Below are 24,570 nucleotides of genomic sequence, written 5' to 3'. Positions count from 1 at the left end.
ACAAACAAGTGTTGACTTTTTTAAGTTTATTTATTGATTTTGAGAGAGAGAGTGGGGGAGAGGCAGAGAGAGAGAGAGGGAGAGAAAAAATCCCAAGCAGACCCTGCGCTATCAGCACAGAGCCTAGCTAGGGGCTTGAAACCACAAACTGTGAGATCATGACCTGAACTGAAACCAAGCGTTGGACACTCAACCAAATGAGCCACCCAGGCCCCCCTGTTTACCTGTAGCAAAATTGTTTTCCAAAGACTGCCACAATAATATCCCTCATCTCACACCCTGTCCTACAAAGTAATTTTGCCATTGCCCCATCAATAGTAGAATCAAATTCCCCTTCTCTTGAATCTGGGCTAGGCCCCTGATTCACATGTAACGAACAGAATAGAATAGTATATGAAGTGATCCTGTATAAATTTTTTTAAAATGTTTATTTATTTTTGAAAGAGAGACAGAGATTGAGCAGGTGGGGCAGAGAGAGAGGGAGACACAGAATCCGAAACAGGCTCCAGGATCTGAGCTGTCAGCCCAGAGCCCGACACAGGTCTTGAAATCATGAACCATAAGATCATGACCTAAGCTGAAATTGGACTCTTAACTGACTGAGCCACCCAGGGGCCCCTTTTCAGACTATTTCTACTTAACAGTGTATTGAAGGTTTTAGCCAGGTAAGCAATAAAAAAAAATTAAAAGTGAATAGTTTGGAAGAAAAGAACTGTCTTTTTTCACAAATGATACGATCTTGCTTGCAGAAAATCCTATGGAAGCTACCCAAAAAACTGCCAGAACTAATAACTGAGTTTAGGAAGGTTGCAAGACACAAGATCAATAGACAAAAATGTATTTGTATATACAAGCAACAAACAATACTAAGTGAAATAAAGAAAGCAATACCATTCACAATATCATAAAAAACAATAAAATGGCTAGGAATAAATTCAACAAAAGAACTGCAAGTTCTATATATTGAAAATTATAAAACAGTGCTGAGAGAAATCAAGGAAGACCTAAATACATGTAAAAATATACCATGTTATGTATTAAAATATTGCTATGGTGCCACATCTCTCCAAATTGATCTATAGATACAATACAATCCATAACAAAATTATAGGAATTTAACATCGACAGACTTACCCTAAAGTCTGTATGGAAACACAAAAGCCAAAATAGCCAAAACAATTTTGAGGAAGAAAAACAAAGTAGGGGCACTTGGCTAGCTCAGAGGGTAGAACATGTAACTTTTTTTTTTAATTTTTCAACATTTATTTATTTTTTTTGAGAGACTGAGAGAGAGCATGAGCAGGGGAGGGGCATAGAGGGAGACAGAGAATCCGAAGCAGGCTCCAGGCTCTGAGCTCTCAGCATAGAGCTCGACATGGGGCTCAAACTCACAAACCGCAAGATCATTGACCTGAGCCGAAGTTGGATGCTCAACCGAGCCACCTAGGCGCCCCAAACATGAAACTCTCAGGGTCATAAGTCCAATCTCCATGTTGGGCACAGAGGTTACTTTAAAAAAGAAGAAGGGGAAGGAGAAGAAGGAGGAAGAGAAAGAGGAGAAGAAGAAAGAGAAGGAGGAGGGGGAGGAGGAGGAGGAGAAGAAGAAGAAGGAGAAGGAGAAGGAGAAGAAGAAGAAGAAGAAGGAGGAGGAGGAGGAGGAGGAGGAGGGGTAGGAGGAGGAGGAGGAGAAGGAGAAAGAAGAGGAGGAAATTCTATTTCAATTAACAGACATAAACAGTTAAAGAAATTTTTTACAATCATGGGACAATTAGGGCAATATTAACACTGGATACTGGATGATATTTATGAATTATTTCTTTAAAAATTTTTTTAAGTTTATTTACTTATTTTGAGAGAGAGACAGCACAAGTGGGGGAGGGACAGAGAGAGAGAGAGAGAGAGAAACCCAAGCGGGTCCGTACTATCAGCTTAGAGCCCGATGTGGGGCTCGAATTCACCAAACGTTAATAAGATCATGACCTGAGCTGAAACAGAGTCGGACACTCAACCAACTGAGCCACACAGGTGCCCCAGGAATTATTTCTTTTAAAAATGTAATAATGGTATCATGTTTATGTGTTTTAGAAGGTCTCTAGATAAACATATTGAAATATTTTAGGAGGACATGATATGATTTGGAGAATTTGCTTCAAATTCATTGGGGAGAGGCAGAGAGTTGGTGAAGATATAGATAAAAAATGTCTTTCTTAATTACTAAAATTTGATGATGGTCATATTGTCTTTATATTCTTTTTACTAAAGTGTGTATATTTGCAAAATAAACATTTTTACACAAAAATTTTAAAAAGGACTTTTTTTTGGTTTGTTTTTGTGATAGTCCTACAGCTGTTTACCCCAAAACACCATAATCAGTTTCAGTCATCAGCCATTCTGTACCTGGCTTACTAAGGATGCATTACTTTAAGTTTATTTATTTATTTTGAGAGAGAGCATGTATGCATGCAAGCAGAGGAGGGGCAGAGAGAGAGAGAATCCCAAGCAGGTTATGCATCAACAGTATAGAGCCTGACGTGGGGCTTGATCTCCCGACTGCACGATCATGATCTGAGCCAAAATCAAGAGTCAGACGCTTAACCAACTGAACCACACCCAGTCTCCCCAGGAAGCATAACGTTTTATAGTTTTTGTTTATGTTGTAGAGGAAACACAACAGCCATGTAAATAGCTCCCATCATGACATAAAAGCCAACATTAAGCCAACATCATGATATATGAATGATCTCTTGCCTGATACTCCTGAGTTTATAAAGAATAAGCATCATAACCTATTTATTTATTTATTTATTTATTTATTTATTTATTTATTTATTTATTTATTTATTTATTTATTTATTTATTTATTTATTTATTTATTTTAAGTTATCTCTACTCCCAACGTGGGGCTTGAACCCATGACTCTGAGATCCAGTCACATACTCCCAACAACCGAGTTAGCCAGGAACCCCAACCCCCATGTTTTCTTTTTGGTGAAATTCATCCCAAACCTAGCCTAAAGCTTAGGACTAGGAAGATGGGTTGTAGTTTCACTTGTTCTGAACCCAAGTGAATTAGGTATCATGAGAGATAAAGCATGTTAACATATTAGTGCAGAATGAATAAAAATTGGCATCCCACACTTTAAGTTCTACTTATTAAGACATGTTTTCTTTTTTTTATTATTTTTTTATTAAATATAATTTATTGTCAAGTTGGTTTCCATACAACATCCAGTGCTCATCCCAACAGGTGCCCTCCACAAAGCCCATCACCCACTTTCCCCTCTCCCTCAACCCCCATCAACCTCTGTTTGTTCTCAGTATTTAAGTATTTAAGAGTCTCTTATGGTTTGCCTTCCTCCTTCTCTTTTTTTCCCCCTTTCCCTCCCCCATGATCTTCTGTTAAGTTTCTCAGGATCTACATATGAGTGAAAATATATGGTATCTGCCTTTCTCTGTAAGGCATATGTTTTGTACTGTTGGTTCCTTGAGGGTAGGGACTTGTGTCCTGCTCGGTGTGTGAGCTGCCACACTGTAGAGTAGATGCTCAGTAGTTACTAAGATCTATTGAATATATTAGGCCAGTTGAAAGTCTGAGAAAATTACTAATAAAAAATGTTTTTACTTAAAATATCAAACTCTCTACGTTCAAGAGTACTTGATAAGAAATAACAAGTATTGGTGAAGGTATGGAGCAAAGGGAACCCCTGTGCACTGTTGGTGAGAATGTAAATTGGTACTGCCACTATGGAAAACAGTACAGGGGTTCCCCCCAAAATTAAAATGAGAACCACTATGTGATCCAACAATTCTACTTCTGGGTATCATCAAAATCAAATAATAACACTAACACAGAAAGATATCTGCATCCCCATGTTCACTGCAGCATTTTTTACAATAGCCAAAACATGGAAGTAACCCAAGTGTACTTGAATGGATGAACAGATAAAGACAATGTGGCACATGCAAGGGCACATGCGTGTGTGTGTGTGCGCGCGCACACACACACACACACACACACACACACACACACACACACACAGAGGAATATTATTCAGTCATAAAAAAGGAAATTCTGCCATTTGTGACAAGGTGGGTGGACCTTGAGGGCATTATGCTAAGTAAAATAAGTCAGACAGATGAAGACAAATACTGTATGATTTCACTTATACATGGAATCTAAAACAAAAAACAAAAACAAGCCCACAGGTACAGAGATTAGATTGTTAATTGCCAGAGGCAGGCAGGAGGTGGGCAAAATGGGTGAAAAGAACCAGTTACAAAAGAAATAAATCATGGTGATGTAATGTACAACATGAGGACTATAGTTAATACTATATTATATATTTGAAACTTGCTAAAAGAGATCTTAAGAGTTCTCAGCACAAGAAAAATCGTGCAACTATGTATGGTGATGGATGTGTAGAGATCATTATGCTGTACATCTGAAACTAATATAATGCTGTATGTCAGTTATACCTCAATTGAAAAAAAAAAAAAAAAAAAAGCAAGGGGCGCCTGGGTGGCTCAGTTGGTTAAGCATCAGATTTGGCTCAGGTCATGATCTCATGATCTTAGAGTTCTAGCCCGGCATCGGGTGAGCCCCTCTTCTCTCTCTGTCCCTCTCTACCCCTTGTGGAATTCTCTGTCTCTCCCTCTCTTTCTGCCCCTCACTCACTTGTGCCCTCCCCCCCCCCAAAAAAAAGGTAATAATTTTTTTAAAAGTAGCTCCTTTTTGCCTCACACCCTCCATCACCTATAAAAACAGTATTTACCTTCAACTACAAAGGAGTGGGCTATTCTAGAATAAACAACCTTTTGATATAGGCAGGGGCCATCTTAATTGGTCATACTTGGCTTGGAAACATCCCATCTAACCACCTCCTCGCCATGCACACACTCCCACGTTCCCTAGCCTAGTTAATAGTGTCACCCTCATTATCTTTTTTTTTTTAAGATTTTAGTTTTAAGTAATCCCTACATGCAATGTGGGCTCAAAATTACAACCCCAAGATCAAGAGTTGCACGTTCCACCAACTGATCCAGCCAGGCACCCCAACCCCAACTCCAACTCATAATCTTTGATACTCAATACTGACACCAAGTTTTATTAACTATGTGTCTCAGACCATAATCTGTCCTCTCTTCCCCACTGCCCAGTCCTAATCTTAGTATCTCACCCAAATGAGACTTTACCACTGGGCCTGCCTCTAATCTTGTCTCTTCCAAGCCAACCTAAACTACAAATGTTAAGTCATTCTCTTACTTAAAACCTTCTAAGGGCTCACCATTGTCCTCAAAATAGAAACGCTAATTAAAATGATTTTCTGTGCCCTTCTGTAATTGTGTCCGTTTCTTCTCCCCTTCTCAACCCTGTTCACCACCACCACTCATCATGCAATTATTTGTTGTTGAAGAATATCATGCTTTCCAGGCTTTTGTGTGTTTTGTTCTGTCTCCAATACTCTCCCCTCTTCCACACATCAATCCCTCTCATCTTTCAGGGATCAACTTAAGTATCATTTCATGGGGGGCCTGGGTGATTCAGTCAGTTAAGTGCCCAACTTCAGCTCAGGTCATGATCTCACAGTTCGTGAGTTCAAGCCATGTGTTGGAATCTGTGCTGATAGCTCAGAGCCCGGAGCCTGCTTTGGGCTCTGTGTCTCTCCCTCTCTCTGCCCTCCCCTACTTGCTCTCTCTCTCTCTCAAAAATAAATAAAACAATTTAAAAAATATCTTTTCATTTTGGGTACTCTTACAGCACCACTCAATTTACTCCAGAAATAGCATTAATCATATTGTATAATTGTCTGTTTACTTGTCTGAAATTTTCATTAGACTACAAACCAGTTGTCTAGGGCACTCAGAATAGTGTTAGACCCAAAGACAGCACTCAAATCTTTAATGAATTAGTAACAATTGTTCAAAAAGGAGGGGGGGGGCACCTAGTAATGATTTAAATTAGCTTCAAAAACAGCTTGGTTTCATGTTATCTGTAGGATTTTGCTTCTTCATTCTACTCCAATTTTAGGCCCACAACCCTTTTCTATATAGATCTGTGGTAGATACTGTTACTAAAATCCATCTGCTTCCATACCTGGACATGTCTGCCAAGCAGGAACATTTCCCAGTGCCTCTTGCAACCACAGGCAGTCATGTGACCAACTTTAGTCCAAGAACTGTGAGAAATTATACAACTTATTAAAAGGGCCTGATCTGTTTACGAATGGATTTTAATTGTAAATTCAAATTCTTTATATAGCAGCACTGTCAACAATAGCTAAATTATGGAAAGAGCCTAAATGTCCATCAACTGATGAATGGATAAAGAAGCTGTGGTTTATATATACAATGGAATACTACTTGGCAATGAGAAAGAATGAAATATGGCCTTTTGTAGCAACATGGATGGAACTGGACAGTGTTATTCTAAGTGAAATAAATCATACAGAGAAAGGCAGATACCATATACTTTCACTCTTATGTGGATCCTGAGAAACTTAACAGAAGCCCATGGGGGAGTGGAAGGCAGAAAAAAAAGTTAGAGAGGGAAGGAGGCAAACCATAAGAGACTCTTAAAAACTGAGAATAAATTGAAGGTTGATGGGGGGTGGGAGGGAGGGTAAGTGGGTGATGGACACTGAGGAGGGCACCTGTTGGGATGAGCAGCACTGGGTGTTGTATGGAAACCAATTTGACAATAAATTTCATATTTAAAAAATAAAATAAAATAAAATAAAATAAAATAAAATAAAATAAAATAGCCTGGACTTCCAAAGCCCGTCTCTCAGGCCAGCTACAATAAAGTGAGTAATTGTGGGGCAGCTGGGTGGCTCAGTCGGGTTAAGCTCCGAACTTCTGCTCAGGTCAGATCTCACCGTTTTTGAGTCTGAGCCCCGCATCGGGCTCTGTGCTGGCAGCTCAGAGCCTGGAGCCTGCTTTGGATTCTGTCTCCCTCTCTCTCTCTACCCCTCCCTTGCTTGCACTCTGTCTCTGTCTCTCTCAGAAATAAACATTAAAAAAAACCAACTGAGTAATCTTGGAAACCATGTTTTGAAAATGGCAAAAGTCACTTGGAGACCAGGTCTTTGAAAGACTGCACAAAACATTTATGTGGTGTGAAATACACTACCTTTGTTAGAGCCACTGCATTTGCGGGTCTCTATTAATAACAAACTATCATTACTGCAAGGGTGCCTGGCTGGCTCAGTTGGGAGAGCAGGACAATCTTGCTCTCAGGGTCATGATTCGGAGCCCCATGAGGAGTACAGAGATTACTTAAAATATTAAAAAAATTAAATCTTAAAAAACAACTATCATTACTCTAAGTCCTGATACACAGGGTACGGATAGGCAGATAAAATGGGAAACCTGAGATACTCATACTACATTAACTTAATTAAAAAAGTAAAGATTAAAATTTCCAGTATCAGAACAGCATTTTTATAGGGGTGCCTGGGTGGCTCAGTTGGCTAAGGTGTCAGAATCTTGGCTGGGTCAGAATCTCATGGTTCGTGGGATTGAGCCCTGTGTGGGGCTCTGAGGTGACAGTGCAGGGCCTGCTTGGGATTCTCTCTTCCTCTGCCCCTCTGCACTTGTGTGAACACTCTCCCAAAAACAAATATTAAAACATTTTTTAAAAACCCAGCATTATTATGAAACAAGAGTCATATAAGTATAGAAACTAGGAATTTTCTTTTTATCCCCCAAAGGATAACTTACTTCTTTATGAAAGAGCAAGCGAGCACGCACAAGCAGGGGAGAGCGGCAGCGGGAGACACAGAATCTCAAGCTGAGCGTGGAGCCCTATGTGGGGCTCAATCCTGGGATCGTGACCTGAGTTGAAATCCAGAGTCGGATGCCCAACCGACAGAGTCACAAAGACACCCTGAAAGTAGGTATTTTCAAAACAAAAAAATATTTTCCTTGAGGAGAAGGATTGATATATCGTTACCTGAGGCAATTTAACAATACTAGTAAGTAAAATTAATACAAAAATGAGCAGGAAGAAGATCTTGTATCTATTGAGACAAGTCACATAGAGCTACAAGGCAGCAACTGGGATGACTGCTACCCTACATACTTTTTTTATTTTTTTTTTTAAGTAGGCTCCACACCCAATGTGGGGCTTGAACTCAACAACCCAAAGAGTAAGAGTCTATGCATGCTACTCAGTTGCATAACTGAGCCAACCATGTGCCCTGACACGCAACTTCTTATCCCAAGAAAAGCTAGACCAAGGATAAAGGGATGGATGCTTGACAATGTATCACAAACCAATTTCTTAGTCACAAACCAGTTCCAGTCAGCCCAGACAAAATAGGCAAATGTACTCAAAAACATGCCAAGCTCATATGGAAATAAACATCTAACAAAAAGGACTAAAGATTTTAAGAGTAGTGAAAAAACAAATTAGAGAAAACAAACAAAAAAAGGCTCACTTTTTCTGTCACTCTCCTTGCTAAGAAGCTACTTCACAGCCCCCAGGTTCTCACAAGAGAATGGCTACTGGCATGGAGACAAAATGTATAGTTTTTCCAGAGTGACATTTATCTTAGTGCCAGTACAAAAATACCTACTACTAAAAGCAGACCCCATTAAAACTTTTTTCCAATGGTGAGGGCACCTGGGTGGCTTAGTCACTTAAGTGTCCGACTTCTGCTCGGGTCATGATCTCACAGATTGTGGGTTCGAGCTCCGCATCAGAATCTGTGCTGACAGCTCAGAGCCTGGAGCCTGCTTTGGATTCTGTGTCTCCCTCTCTGCCCCTCCCCCCTCCTCCCCTGCCTGGACTGTCTCAAAAATAAATACTAGAAAAAATTAAAAAAAAATTTTTTTTCCAATGGGGAGTAGAAGGTAGTGGTTAAGAGCCGCAGCCTTGCATGGGTTGATGCTCTCTACCACTTACTCGGTGTACAATTCTGGGTAAATTATTTAACTTCCATAGGATTCAAGTTTGTTTGTTTTTTAATTTGCTTTTAAATTAAAAAAAAAAACTTTATTTATTTTGAGAGAGAGACAGAGTGTGAGCAGGGGAGGAGCAGAGAGAGAGGGAGACACAGACCCGAAGCAGGCTCCAGGTCCTGAGCGGTCAGCACAGAGCCCAACGTGGGGCTCGAACTCACAAACTGTGAGATCATGACCTGAACCAAAGTCAGACGCTCAAACGACTGCGCCACCCAGGCGCCCGTTTTTCTTTTTAAACCAGTGAAAGGGGTATTCCAATTCCTTTGACATCATTCAATAGAACTGCAGTGATTTAATAAAAGCAGGTAAAGTGCTTATTACTTATGCCAAGTACTATAATAAAGCCATTATTGTTGTACCCTATTATATTTTTACTCCAATGGGGTTTTGTGTTTTGATTTTTAGAAAACATGTATGGTTGGCATTAATTTTGAAGCAACTATCCTTTAAGGGTGACGTTTATCACCAAAAAGGCTACGTTGTAGTGTATTCTGTTTGCCAACGGCTCACCTCTGGCATTTGTGAGTCACTTTACCTGTGCTACTTACTCTAAACACTCTTACAGAAATCAGGCATGAAAATCCACATGTACTTTACAAGATACCGGTGATGCACATTTTGAAACAGGACAGAGTGATGATGAAACCTTCATAAACCGAGAACAACGAAATCTGGGTGCTAAGAATGGAAAATGTATAGTGGCAGCAGACCTCCTTTCATTCTACTAGGACATTCTCAGCAGAACTGTAATATTTTACAATTGTTCCAAAATTCATGCTTCTATGTTGTTATACAACGATCAAATGCCAATTGATTTCTATTTTCCTAAAGGTTGTTCGCGATTCTCACACACCATTGGCAACTAACGGGATCAAATCCACAAGTGTGTTAATAATATTCAAGGTATAAATTCTGAGGGGTAAATGGAGACTTCCTTCTCTTCAATCTACAAATCTTAGTTGGCTGGCTTTTTCAACTGAAAACGACACTGATTTGCTTTCTGACAACTGACAGAAAATGAGAATTTTGACAAGTATAATTACAATGAACAAATGAGTTTTTACTGTAAAACTCTCATAAAGATCTACAGAAAACATGGTAAAGACAGTGAATAACTAAGTAATCCTTTGAGCCATTGAAATGATCCAGTACGATGGTGTAGATCTCTTTCTAGATTAGGACCAGTACACCTAATCACCAGCACACTCTCATGTAGATGTCAGAGTGCTTCAACAATGTGAGGAAAAGCACACACCAAAAAATGCTTTCAAGTATGATTTGAAGAATATCTAATACAATTCAAAAGCACAAAACAGCCATCATTTATTCAGGTTTTGAAATTCAACTTCAAATTTCATCTGTTGTTTCCTATTCCAATTTATCCTTCTAAATGAAGGGTCAGCAAATTTTCCTGTAAAGGAATAATCAGAAATATTTTAGGCTTTGTTGGCCTTATGTCATAACTACTCAGCTCCGCCACTCTATTACAAAAGCAGACTTAGACAATCTGTAAACAAACAATGGCTATTCCAGTAAAACTTTATTTACAAGAACAGGCAGTAGGCCTTAGTTTGCCAACTTGTGTTCTACATGATCTGCAGGCTTTGAAGAAACTAAAAAAGGTAATTATATGTTCAAAAAATTAGGGGAAAGTGTTTTCCTTTTATATCTCCAATATTTACAAAATATGCACATGCTGTTCTCCCTAAGGTGAACATTAAAACAACAATAAATTAGCCATGTTTAATACCTGAAATTTTTTAAACTAAAAAGATCAACAATACTCAAATGTAAATATAAGCCTTTGGTATAACTATTAGCCTGCTGTATCTTAACAATGGGAAGAAAAAGCAAAGAATATTGAGATCCATTTAGAAATCAGGATTTTAAATTACAAAAATATAAATACTTCTATTTTGAGAAAAACAAAAGCACAGAGGTAACATTTCAGAAAGCACACCTAAGAAAATATAAGATCACAGCCATGATAAAGGTGTATGATTTACCATTCTTTTACTTGATAAATACTGTGCTAATAAAGCAGTAAACGTAGTTGGTTTTAAAGTAATGACTTTATTAATAAATATACATCCATATGATGATGTAGATACGAATCATGAACACTACTCCATTCCCATACACATAATTGCACACGAGTAGCTCAAGTTCATGGACATAAAAACATACACAGTATCTATTCAGACTTTTTACAGCAGAGGACAACGTGCTTATATCAGTTAATTGGTAATTATTTTCTCTGTAATTATATGTGGAAAAAGGAAACTGTGAAACTTAAAGAATCAAAGTGGTCTGATTACTATAAATCACACACTTGATTTACTATAGCATTAAATTTTCCCAAAATTAAATACAATGTATGTGAGAGCACAGATTTATCTATTTGGGGGGAGGTGGAGGGAAAAGCAAAGGAAAGATTTAGATACATCCTAGAGTTCAGAGCATATAGTTAAGCTATAATAAAAACAAAAATATAGCATCAAAATATTTTATGTCCAAGGAAAAAAATGTTTTGAACAACTGTTGTGAATGTTTATATTATAAAGGGACCATAAAATTTTACTGCATATAGAGACAATGACTGACAGAGCAGCAGTTATTGTCAACATCCCCTGAATTCTTCTTTTAAAGCTTCTTAGAATAGAAAGTTTTTTTTTTTTTTTCTTTAGCTCATACACTGGTTTTTCTTACACTGGCTGGATCACCTTTAACCTAATAAATGGATCCAGATAACTGTTTTTTCCTCCTTAACTCAAAGAAACTCTATTACTTCAAGAAACTATTACATGTAAATTCACACAAACATCAGTTTGGAATGAATATTACTTTTATTACTTTAACAGAGATTTCCTTAAAAAGTAAATAAAAAATATCAAGAATATTTTAGTCTAAATGAACACTGATTTAAAAAATGTCCCCAAATATTAAAAACTAATCAGATGCTTATTTTCTTCCAATACATTGTGCCAGTATTTTTAAAATATCCAGTGCAAAACTCCAAAGATAGTATCAAAATCATCCCATACTAAAGATCAGTTATGCAAGGTTTATCTGTGAAAAAAATGAAAACTTCATCTGTATTAGCTGCTTATTTGTTAATATGATAATAAATAAGGCATGTTAAAATATTTTTCAAAGAAAAAAGGAAAGCAAACTTACTTGAATAGCAGATCATTTTCTGATCAACAGTTTTAATATAGAATAGTGAAACCTATTTTGTGAAGAGAGAATTATACAATATAAAATTAGCAATTTACCTTTCAAGAAACAATCACACAGTTGGAAGAAAAGGCCAGTTTTCCCCAACTGATTATATTAAAGTATAGGCAATTGTTTAACATGCTATTTCAGTGTTTATCATGACGAGACAGTGTTACAAAAGATGCACGATGTAGTCTTTATAGAGAAGTAAAAATATTGTGTATTTTAAGACTTCATTCATGTTATCACTCTATGTCCATTCTCTTCAGCATGGTACCAATAAACTGTTCACAAGGAGAAAAGGAAGTGTAATCAGGAGATGCTCACCACCATACAGCTCTAATACTCCAGGTAAACGGTTACCTGAACAGAAAAATCCAGCATTCTAAACAATGTTAACCATTCACAACTGTAGCCATTCGCCTCTTTTTTTCCTGGGACATAACTCCTGATATTAATTAACACTGTTATGAACAGAATTCCTTTAGTTGTTTTCACCATTTCATTAACATGTATACAAAATTCATTATACAATAATACACCTGCTTTATCTTCTGACACACAGCACAGCACCACTGAGAAGATGTGCTGGAGAATGGGGCAAAAGGCAGGGGAATCAACAAAGCAAAGGGCATAGAGAAAGGGAAGGGTATGTACAACAAATCAGGGATAAAAATAAACTGAAAGGGAAATGTCAAATGGACACAGTATAAAACAACATGTAACCAAATCCTTGATAGTGATATATAAGTAGAACATTTAAACAACTATTTTCAGGAACTCAAAAGAGGATTTCTAAGCAGCCAACCGCTGAACATCATCTTGAGAAAGAGCTAAATGACAGATACATATCACAAAAGTGGATAGATGAACACAGGAATAAAGATGTAAGCATTTGTGTGTGTCAGAAGGTATACTGTTCTGAGTAAATTATTAAAAAGTTTTCTATTTTAAGCTTCTGTAAGGAGAAACTCTTGTAGCAATTTAGCTGCCAGAATGTTAGAACTGATTATATAGTCATCCACTATTGTTCTCTAGGGTTTGTGCAAAGCTAAAATTGATGAGGTCACTGTCTTAGATGCCAGTGCACACAAAGTCCCCACATACAATGCAACACCTCTTACTGTAAAGAGCAGCATAAGTCCAGCTCATTGTGTCAGGCATCACTGGAACACCTGAAGGCTTGCTGCTTTTTTCCTGATAAAAAAGGTATGAAACATGACATCCATTTGCAATCAGAGTTTGCATTAACTGAGAGCAAGCCCAAACAACACAAGATGTGCCCTTTTAAAGTTGTCATTATTTTAAAAGTTTTTGGGTCCTGCAAATCTACATTATAATCTCAAAGGCATTTAAAATCACAAATACATACATTGTAACTTTAAAGTTCATTGGATTTTTTTTCCAAATCTGAAGTTTATAATAGTTTATTTTATTTAGAACAAACTCAGAATAAATAAAATGTATATTAACAAAGAATGTTACTTTCAGCAAGGGGAGAGGAGAGATTTTCTTCTATCCCTACCATACACACCTACCCAGTATTTTTTTTCTTTTCTACCTTTTTCTAAAGCAAACATTGTTGGAAAAAATTTTCTTTTGGATGAAGTGGTCTTACCGAAACCACTGTTAGACTTTTAATTAAACTAACCAACATATTTTTACACGTTTCATGCATAGATGGATTCTGACAGATTTCTTAATATTTGGGTTCTGAAAGTCAGAAAACAGCATTTTGTTTTTTACCAGTTTTAGACTCTACCTTCAATTTGTGTCCTTTGGTAGATAGAAACCTGAAACCACAGTAAGTGCTAATGCAATGGGACAATTTCTTGGTAACAAAAAAAAAAACAAAAAAAAAAAACAAAAAAAAAACTACAAAACATTTTGAATAAATGAACAACATTAATAAATGTTTTAAGTATAATGCTTTAAAACTAAATATAATGAAAGGCAAAATGTAGTGACTACGGCTACATGCACACCTTAAGAATGATTCTTTCTCTATTATATTAAATATGCTATTCTCAGAATGCATTATATTTCACCAGAAATGTAATGTGCAGTTTTTATTAAAAAGTTTAATTTTTCGGTAAATATGAATTGTTTGTAGTGTTTGGTATATATACTCTTAGGCAATTAAAAAATACACAACATATCACTGCTGGAAGGCAAACACTAAAGAATTCTTTTAGGAATAATGGTTAAATCAATCAATACCATGTAAATCAATAAAACAAAATAAATAAGTTTCTGCTGTTTAAACCTAGAACATTAAAGTAAGATTTTTAACATCTGAAGTCTGTGTAAATGCCAAAGCATACAAATATCTGTGTCCTGTCTCATGAAAAGAAATGTTACAAAAACTCACAGCCATTACCTCAAGTAATCCTGAATCATTAGTTTGCTTTGTTCCATCAGTTAAAAATACCTTAGATATTATTTTTAATATATTGTAGGCTTACTTCACGAATATGAAAAATTGTTTCAGTTGTTTAGCACATAAAACATCGATGCAGAATGGCCTAAAAGTAGTAATGACGTATGAGACACAACCATAACCATAACTCTAAAGGAAAAGCAAAAATGACAGTTAAGTATTACACTTGAACCTATATATAAACACAACGCCACTGCTCGTGCCCTGAGGGCATCTGTGAGCAACCGGCAGTTTCTGAGCAAAAGCAGGAAAACAAATCAAATGGGAAAACAAATTGGGAAAGCCCAGGCTACAAAATCATGTATGTCAAAATAAAACCAAGAAGCTTTGGGATTATTCACAACCTTCCTTCTAAACCTGGCCCTCCTTTCCTCCTTCATTCACTCATTGGGTGGCTTGACTTCACTGCTAGTTTCCTCTACCCCATGAACTGCTCTGCCGTGCATCATAGGGTAAGGAAAAGCTGCTGTGCCACAGCCATAACCAAGATCGGCAAGACGGGATAGAGCTTTAATGCTACCTGGAGGTCTCCCTGGGCTGACTTTGTATCCTGCAGCTTTAGTTGTACCCAAAGGTCTGCCTGGACTTGTCTTAAATCCAGCTGCTTTGGTGGTTCCCAGGGGTCTGCCTGTGCTGGTACGGTATCCTGCAGATTTGGTGGTTCCTGAAGGTCGGCCACGTTTACCAGATCGGTTGAGATTTTTCTTTTTCTTTAGTTCATCTTTTATCTCTAGACTTCTGCCACTTGTAGTCTGCAAGTGTGTTTCATTTAATGGGTCTTGCCTCTGACAAGCCATTGGCTTGTGGCTGACTGTGTGGCTATATTTGCTTTGCTGGGAGGAATATATGTCAAACTGATCGGCAGCTCTCATGGCATCTTCACTGAGGCAGGAAGGCTTGCCAGGCCCACAGAAAGCCGGATTACTGCTGGCAACAGGATGCATCATTTTCTAGCAAAAACAAGACAAATATGCATAAATACACATATATAAATATATACCTGTATGACAGCATTCAGTGGTATTGAAAATAGTCTGTCTTCCAAGAGCTATGCAGGCTCCCTAAAATTAGGCTGACAGGCAGGACTCCAGACCACTTATAAACAAACACACATCAGCAGATTCAAAGATAAACTTGTTTTCCTCAATTTAATCAAGGGTATGGAGATATGTCATATAAGGTAACTGAACTCTAACACTCAACTCAAATATAATACATTAGTAGCCATATGTTTCTCTGGTTAGGAAATGGAAAAATGGCAAGCAAAGAATAAATGTGTTATATTTTATTGGCTTTTTGCTTCTAGATTATGAAACCCTAAAAGGATAACAACAAACACAAGAACTTTTATTAACATGATTCTTTTTCTCATTTGCCTAACATTTTTAGAATGTCTCTTATTGGCCTTTTATTTCTCACATATACACTTCTGATCTGGCTACAATTTCCACAAGACACTTCCTCATTATAATTTATTACTGATATATAATCCTGAGTGTGTGCTACACTTTACAAAACAAAGAAATGTGTCAAGCAAAGAAAAGAATCTCTCGAGGTACTGACTCCCTTTAAACTAATCTATCCTCCCACCCCCAAAAAAGCAACCAACCAAAAAAACTAATCTATCCAAACAGGAGGCAGTACCAATATAAAAGGTGAATAAAGGTTTCCATTAGCTAAACTCAGTCAACATTTATACAACTGAGACTTATACTACAAAAATATGGGTAACAATCATAATAAAATACTTCCTATTTTGAAGGTATAGTTATCAAGACCAAAAGTTCAAAGTGTAAACACTGCTTTCTCTCTGATCATAAATATGCATGGATCTTCTTCCCTTACAAGAGCCCTGTGACTAATTAACAGTCTAATCTCTGTTTTGTCTTGAGGACATCCCTGTGATTTTTTTCTCTTTATAAAGGATAGATTATAACCACCACTGTAACAAACCAGCCCTTAACAGCCATATCATTTAGACACACAGAAAATGAGTTTATAGAGACTAAAGTATTATATTTCAATAAGGTAAGAAAATAAATCTATGGGTTCCATTCAGATTTAGAAAAAGAATCACAGGTGTATAGTAAGGTCTAGCCCCCAAGTTGTTAGATGTTAGCCTGTACCATACATGTAAAAGAGGACCAAAACTTCAGTTATGAAGGCAGAAAGAAATGGAAATCAAGTCACAGAAGTGAATTCTGTTAAATCACAAAATATCTGCTGAAAATCAACAGATAACAGAGCTACTGGGCAGCTGGCTTAAAGCCTTAACTAGAAAGGAAGAGTATCTACAGTGACAAGCTAGTTGTTTATGACAGAAGCCTTAGGGACTTGAGATCATAAATCAAGATTGAGTTAAACACAAATATAAGAAGAAACAATTCTTCACTCAATCCCAAGGATATAATCAAAAAGAGGTTATTAATCATCACCTCACCAGCTCAAATTCTAAGTTCAGGTCAGAAATAAAGGGAGATCATCAAGATGTGTTCCAAATGTAGTAATATTAGGTGAAAGTTAACAGTTTTTGCGCATTTTCTAGGTGGCAGGTGGTAAGTTTGGCACTTGGCACATCATCTGATTTAATCCTCACCACAACTCTGAGGAACATACTATTATTAGTTCTATTTTACAGAAAATGAGGAATTTTTAGCTACTTGCCAAGGTCACACATTAGGAAATGGTAAAGTCAAACAGGAATTCAGATAATCTGACATGAGAACCAACAATTTCAGCATAATACACAACTATATCCAGCTATCTCAGTAACAGCACTATCATTTGGGTCATATAGTTCTTGCGGGGGAGGAAGGTGTCCTGTGTATTTTAAGATACTTATTACAGCATCCCTGGTCTCTACCCACTAGATGTCAGTAACTATACCCTCTTCTTCCTAACAATTTGACAATCCAAAGTTTCTCCATACCGTGCCAATATTCTCTGGGGGGGGGCAAAACCCACCCCCTACCATGAGCATCACCCAGCTATATTAAAATGAAAACAGAAGACCCATTTTAAAATATTCCTGTTTAAGTTCTTATTCACCTCTTTAGCTTATACCTCTGCAAAAATCCACAAAATCTTTCTGTTAAGAACATTTACAAAGTCAAACATTTGTTTTCCAAATTGAAAAAAAAGCTAATGCTGGCAGATGTGAAGGGACTAACCGCATTCCTTTCCCCTTCAAGTTATAAACTAATTGAGAAATATAAACAGGAATTAGATAGGAATCGAAGTACTAGTTTACTGCCAATAAAGTTGGACTAGAGACCACAGGCAAATACAAAGAGAAACACAGACCTCTCAGCAGAAGATTTTAAGAGAAAAAGTGACCCCCTTTTCAATTTTATTATCCAGAAATCACCCTGCTGGAAAGAAAGCCCTAGTAAAAAAGAGGTAGAAAGGTATAACTTCTCTTACACAAGTAGCACTGCCAGTAAAGGAAGAAAATGTTTTCTTTCCTACAGTCTATTTCAATGCTTTACAGTTCATACCTTTTAAGTTCCTAATCATTAATTTACCAAAACCTTTCCTCTGGATCTTACTTCCCTTAACTTTACCTTTTCTTAATGTATCAGAACAGTCGCTATATATTAACATTCAGGATATAGAGTCTCAGTTTACATTACATTAGGCTTTCAACGGCAAGATGCTACCATATATCTTCTACTCAGATATCAATCAACATGGAAGCAAAATACACTATTTAAAAAGTAGACCTGTAGGGGCTCCTGGGTGGCTCAGTCAGTTGAGCATCCGACTGTGGCTCAGGTCATGATCTCACGATCCGTGGGTTCCAGCCCACAGTCAGGCTCTGTGCTGACAGCTCAGAGCCTGAAGCCTACTTCACATTTTGTGTCTTCCTCTCTCTCAGCCCCTCGCACACTCCCACAGTCAGTCAGTCTCTCTCTCTCTCTCTCTGTCTGTCTCTCAAAGTAAACATTAGAAAAAAATTTTTTAAACAATGTGGTCGTCTGGATGGCTCAGTCCATGAAGCATCTGACTCTTGATTTAGGCTCGGGTTGTGATCTCACAGTTTGTGGGATCCAGCCCTACACCGGACTCCACACTGTCAGTGTGCCAGCCTGCTTGGGATTTTGTCTCTCTGCCCTGACCGTGCATGCACACTCTCTCTCAAAATAAGTAAATAAAGTTAAAAAAATAAAGCATCCTTCTACAATTCCTTTAATCTTCTCGGGGAATTTAGGCATTTGGTTTGTATTATGTTAATTTACTTCTGACACAGCTCACATTTATTGAGAGCCAACTCAATGCAAAACACTATTCTAAGTGCTAGGACACAACCAGGAGTGAAGCTGTTTATCCCAATGGAAAGACAATGAGACACTGACTTAAGGAACATTTTTTTTTCATGTTTATTTATTTTTAAGAGAGAGAGAGAGAGAGAGAGAGAGAGATGTGTGCGCGCGAGCAGGGGAGGGGCAAAGAGAGAGGGAGACACAGAATCTGAAGCAGGCTCCAAGCTCTGAGCTGTCAGCACAGAGCTGATAGGGGGCCCAAACTCACCAACCTCAGATACTATGACCTGAGCCAAAGTCGGACGCTTAACTAACTGAGCCACCGAGGCTCCCCTTAAAGAACATTTCTAAAGGCAAGTCTTCTATATGTTCTGTATTTGCCATTCCTGCTACTGTCAAGAAATCAGAACAGTATTCTGCTTACTCAATAACTGATTAGGAAGTTGGACAAGAAATTTACTATGACAGTTACTGATGTAAATAGTTAAAAAGGAAAGAGTTAAAATCAATCCTTTCTACTTTTGATTTCAGCCTTTTAAGATGGGAATCAACAGCATTAGATCTTTGTGTGCATAATCATCTACACACATACACACAAAGAACATACATGTTTTTATGCAGTATTTACGTATACAGGCGTTAATTAATCCTACACTTAATAATGTCTCCTGCTTTGACTTCAGGACTTGTCACCATATTGTTCTTTCTTGTAAGGTTCTTCCCATACTATTGTACAGAGTTCAATGGAAGTATGCAGGGCATATTTCTTAAAAGAGCCAGAATGAATACATTTCTAGAAAGTTCAATACAAAGTTTGGACTGAACGAAAGCCAAGAATAACAGAATGGAATGTGTAGACTATCAAAGGTTAACTGCCTTTTAAAATGGTTCACTGAATATATGGGAGTCAACTAAGAGCTTCTATATATTTTAACTGTACCTAAATTAGAATTTTTAAAGCACACACTAAAACTTGCTATCTTTAAGTTGTTTTATCATGTTTAAACCCGAAAGTCCTTGGGTGAGCAGTTCTTTATGAAAGAATTCCTTTCCCATCTCTTGAATGTGGCAGTCATTACTGCCAACATAAAGAACTCTAACTATTTTTAGTAGCTTCACAAAGCTTTACTGAAGCTTTCTAAACATGGAGAAAAATCTTCCTTTCAAGAAATCCAAGTTCTGCTCTCTTCCAAAGATCAAACATCACATAATTCTCAGAGATCTCTTTCACGTCATTTGGGTTGTGACAATTATACAGAATCATATATGTTTTTATAATTATAAATTGAAGTCCATTTGTGACCCGCGTCACTCAGAATGTCTATTCAGCTAAAACCAAAACAAATGCCAAAGCCATGCATCCTGTCCCACGACGGAAAGTTTTGTTACTAGGACAGATCATAAATAACAGCATTCTTTGTCTTCTTTCTACCCCTTAGTTGTGCCCCACGGCGCAGTTTCCCCGGTGTCAGAATCCTTATCTGACTTGGAAGTGTTTAGAAATGTATTAGCAGTTGTGCTCAAAAGCGATTATTAATGCATTAGCGAGAACAACTTTGCAAGACACATGTCCACACTAGAGAAAGAGTCCTGAATCCTCCAATAATCAAAATTCATAGCCCGCTCTCCGTGCACTTGGGAGTTCCGCAAGCTGAAGTCCACAGGCCACTGCATCTAGATGTCTCCATCTCGAAGCCGGCCGACTTCAATTTAAAGGGGCTCAGGAAGGACCGCTAATTCCGACCTCTCAAAGAAAAGAAAAGGTGACCCCTCCCCCCTGCCGCAGGAGGCATTTCCCCCAATAATGGCTCCACGCCGAGGGACGAACAGACTACGTCCGGGGCCCCTCCTCTCGCTTCGGGCTAGGCCAGAGCCCCTCCTCAGACGTGGGTCGGAGACCCCTTCGCCGCCCAGAGCTCCCGCCCTTCTGAGCTCTTCGCCCTTCTGAGCTCCCGCCGCCCAGACTCTGCTCCGAGCCAGACTGACAAACCCCGCGCGCCCACCTACCTCAGTCGCTGGTAGCCCGGCCCCTCAGCGCGCCCAGGGGTTGCCCATCAGCTGGGAACCTCACGCCCGCGCCGCTCCCTTCCTAGCCCGCCGCCTCTGCACTACGCGAAAAGCCCAAGTGAGAGGGGCAGGCAGCTAGGGCGGTGGCGGCGAAGTGGACGCTGGCTTCCAGCTCCCGCCGCAGCCACCACTCCGGATTCTGCCCCAAACGCAGGAGGAAGAGGCCGCCACAGCCCAGTACTGCGAAGGGAGGCGTGCGCGAGCTCGCAAGAATCGCGCACGCACACGCACACGCACACGCACACGCACACGCACACGCACACGCACACGCACATCGCGAGACCCAGTCTCCCGCCGACGACCAGCACGCAGGCTCGGGAAGGGTAGCCGGCAGAGCCAGGCTGCGCTTGCGCGCCGTGGGGCCGAACAGGAGGCGGTGCTTAGGACCGCGCAGGTCTGGCTGTGGTTCAGGCCCAGAGCTGTAGATGAGCTGGAGACCCACCGGAAGGGATGCAGCTTCCTTACAGGATTTTCATCGCGATTCCAAGTAGATGTTAGAACTACTACTTGACCCCATTTCTCAGATTAAAGGACTACTAAGTGATGGGGTCATGATTTGAACCCTGCTGCCTTGTTCCAAAAAGCGTGCCTTTAATTAATGGTGGCAAAAAGATGAATGCCTAATTGTGTTAGGTGCTGTCTGAAGCATGTTACAAGGGCTCAGCTTCTGCCCTTTAGCTGCTTATGGATGGGTAGAATGAGACCACCTAACAAAATGGGGAATATTCAAATAAGATGAGTTTGGGGCCTCAGACCTAGGGCCATGTGATCATGAAAAGCATTTTGTGGGACATCCTATACTTTTAAAAAAGTTTTTTACACTCAAGACCAGAATTGCCATATTCTTGATTCCACTATCACAGGAAGGGATGGGACAAGTAGTTTGCTTTCAAAATCCTCCCCCCCCCTTTATGAAATTTCTGATAGATCAGTCCCCCCTATACGGGACAATTAGCAAAAGGGATTAATTTCCCCAGTTCTTCCTGCTGTGAATTCAGAAAGGAGAGGATCCAGAAACAAAGGCTGCTGAGAAGACATTTTATTTAGTAGTGCAAAGAGACTAGAGGTGGTGCCTTTCCTTTTGGACTATGCAACGAAGACTGTTTGAGGAGGTAATTCTCTGCACGGAATTTTACCTTGAACACAGTACTTGGCCAGGTGCTGTTGCCAGTAGGAAAGGAGGAAAATTTTCCTGGGTGAACACAGAAACTAGGAGGAAAACCAAATATAATACATAAAACAGGCAAGCCCATTCATTTTCTAGCAGGCATAGTTATGTAACAAGATTCTAAAGATTCTCATTACTTCTATAAAATACTAGAAAACAAAACTGATTATACCGGTATAATATCAGTATAATATACTGATTATATATTGCTCATATATAAAAAGGAAAATATGAAGGGTGCCTGGGTTGTTCAGTCAGTTAAACCTCTCCCACTCTTTTTTTTTTTTTTAATTTTTTAAAATGTTTATTTGTTTTTGAGAAAGAGCATGAGAGAGAGAAGTGGCCGAGAGAGAGAGGGAGACACAGAATCCAAAGCAGGCTTCAGGCTCTAAGCTGTCAGCACAGAGCCCAATGCAGGACTTGAACCACCAGCCGTGGGATCATGACCTGAGCTGAAGTCAGAGGATTAACCGACTAAGCCACCCAGGCACCCCAAACCTCCCACTCTTGATTTCAGCTCAGGTCTTGATCTCTCACCGTCAGAGTTCAACCTCCGTGTTGGGTTTTGCGCTCCGGATAAAGCCTACTTTAAAAAAAAAAAAAAATGTACACAGATTTAAGGACATATTAAGTAACTTTCCAGAAAACATTAGGCAAGTCTTCTCTACTCAAGTCCTCTTTTTTTACTTGAAGTGGAATTTCATAATGCATTGTAGCACTCCCATACCATATCATGACCATTCCAGATCCCTAATTACATTTTTGTGTGGAATGGCATTTGTACATAAAACCACTTAAAAAACAAACTTTCAGGAGGTGCCTGGGTGGCTCAGTTGGTTAAGTGTCTGACCCTCGATTTCCCCTTGGTCACCGGTCCCAGAGTCACGGGATCAAGCTTCACATGGAGTGTGGTGTGGAGCCTGCTTAAGATTCTGTCTGCCCCTCTCCCTGGATCCTACTCTCTCTTTAAAAAACAAAGAAAACAATCAAATTCTCATACAAAAAAGGTCAGATGATTTGCAGACCCAAAGGACAGATAGCTGGAATAACAGATGAAGTCATTCCTGGGTATCAATGCCTTTCTGCTACTTGTGTCCTATAGTACCTTGGGCAAGTCACTGCTCTTCTCAGAAGTTGTCATTTATGTGAAATGAAAACAATGTCCTCCTTACAGGGATAAGGAATGAAGGTAGCTAATGGGTAAAGATAGATGTGGATTTATGTTTTTGTTTTTTTAACTTTTTGTGTTTTTTAAGAGAGACAGCGAGCCAGGGAGAGAAACAGAGGGGGAGAGAGAATCTTAACCAGGCTCCACACTCAGCTTGGAGCAAGATGTAGGGCTCAATCCCACGACCCTGCAATCATATCCTAAGCTCAAATCAAGAGTCTGCCATTTAACTAAGTGAGCCACTCAGGCACCCTGATAGATGTGGATTCAAATCCCAGGTCTGCCACTTATTAGCTGTATGACTCTGAACAAGCAACTAGTCAACTCAACATGTACTTACTGAATGCAAGGTCCTGGGGATATAGGACTAATATGGTCTCTGACCTCAGGGAGTTTACATTCTGGTGAGGTAGACAAAAATACAAGCAGATAATCAAAATATGTTAACTGCTGATCTGTCATTTTGAGAATCATCTCAGAAATTATGAGGTGCCGCAGTACACACAGATAAAACATGGTCCTGAACGTAGAGGCTTTTTCAAGAGCAGAACCATTTATCATCACTTCACGTTCAAGAAAATCATACCTTTAAATGTCACACTCTTTAACTTATCTCCCAACATTTCTTCTTCAAAAGTATATACCCTTGAAATACAATTTGGACGCAACTCAACATTCTTCATTCCTTCATTCAGCCTGACGCAGGGTAGGCCACATCATATAAACCACCAACTTATAAGATTTTCGAATGATAAATGGTAGCTGTACACATACATAAGGAAAGCCATAAAAGGAGTATTTGTTTAGAGCTGGGAACTAGCTGCCTCTAGAGACCACTGAACTGGGGCAACAAGGGTTCCTAAGTACTTTCACTTAAACTGAAAGATACACATAGAAAAATGAATCTCACTTCATAGATTTTAGTTTATCAGTAGCCATGGACTGTCCTTGCTAGCTATATGGCTTACAGCAGTATTCAAAGTAATAGCAATATTGAAAGAGAGCATAAGAAAACCCACACTAATTCGCCCATGTTAGACAATAGTACTAACATTTATTGGATGCTTACCATATGCCAGGCACTATCTTTGTATGTTTTAAATGTTCTATTTAGAGAGGAGTGCCTGGGTGGCTCAGTCAGTTAAGCGTCTATCTTCTGCTCAGGTCATGATCTCAGTTTGTGGGTTTGAGCCTGGCATCGGGCTCTCTCTTGACAGCTCAGAGCCTGGGTCCTGGAGCCTGCTTCAGATTCTATGCCTCCTCTCTCTCTGCCCCTCTCCCGC

At 38.9% G+C, this 24,570-nt stretch overlaps 1 protein-coding gene across 3 annotated transcripts; it reads right to left on the bottom strand.

The window, feature by feature from the left end:
- Positions 1 to 10,261: 10,261 nt before the first annotated feature.
- CA1H5orf24 (chromosome A1 C5orf24 homolog) lies at positions 10,262 to 21,178 on the bottom strand. Of its 3 annotated transcripts, none has more exons than XR_006599032.1 (3): positions 20,892 to 21,178; positions 12,141 to 15,572; positions 10,262 to 10,374 (listed from the first exon to the last, which is right to left on the bottom strand). XR_006599032.1 is itself a non-coding variant. In XM_011282156.4 (3 exons), the coding sequence occupies exons 2-3, from the start codon at positions 15,567 to 15,569 to the stop codon at positions 13,339 to 13,341; spliced, it is 468 nt and encodes a 155-aa protein (XP_011280458.1). In that variant the 5' UTR covers positions 15,570 to 15,572; positions 20,892 to 21,178; the 3' UTR covers positions 11,017 to 13,338. The 3 variants fall into 3 exon arrangements, 2 of the variants coding, with proteins under 2 accessions (XP_011280458.1, XP_003980825.1); XM_011282156.4 differs by lacking the exon at positions 10,262 to 10,374 and having other exon boundaries at positions 11,017 to 13,379; positions 15,143 to 15,572; XM_003980776.5 differs by lacking the exon at positions 10,262 to 10,374 and having other exon boundaries at positions 11,017 to 15,572.
- Positions 21,179 to 24,570: the final 3,392 nt, after the last annotated feature.

The sequence above is a fragment of the Felis catus genome, chromosome A1 (genome assembly GCF_018350175.1).
Source record: "Felis catus isolate Fca126 chromosome A1, F.catus_Fca126_mat1.0, whole genome shotgun sequence".
In the NCBI taxonomy this organism is placed as follows: Eukaryota; Metazoa; Chordata; class Mammalia; order Carnivora; family Felidae; genus Felis; species Felis catus.
Note: the sequence above shows the minus strand (reverse complement) of the source record. Positions and strands in the feature narration are given on the sequence as shown.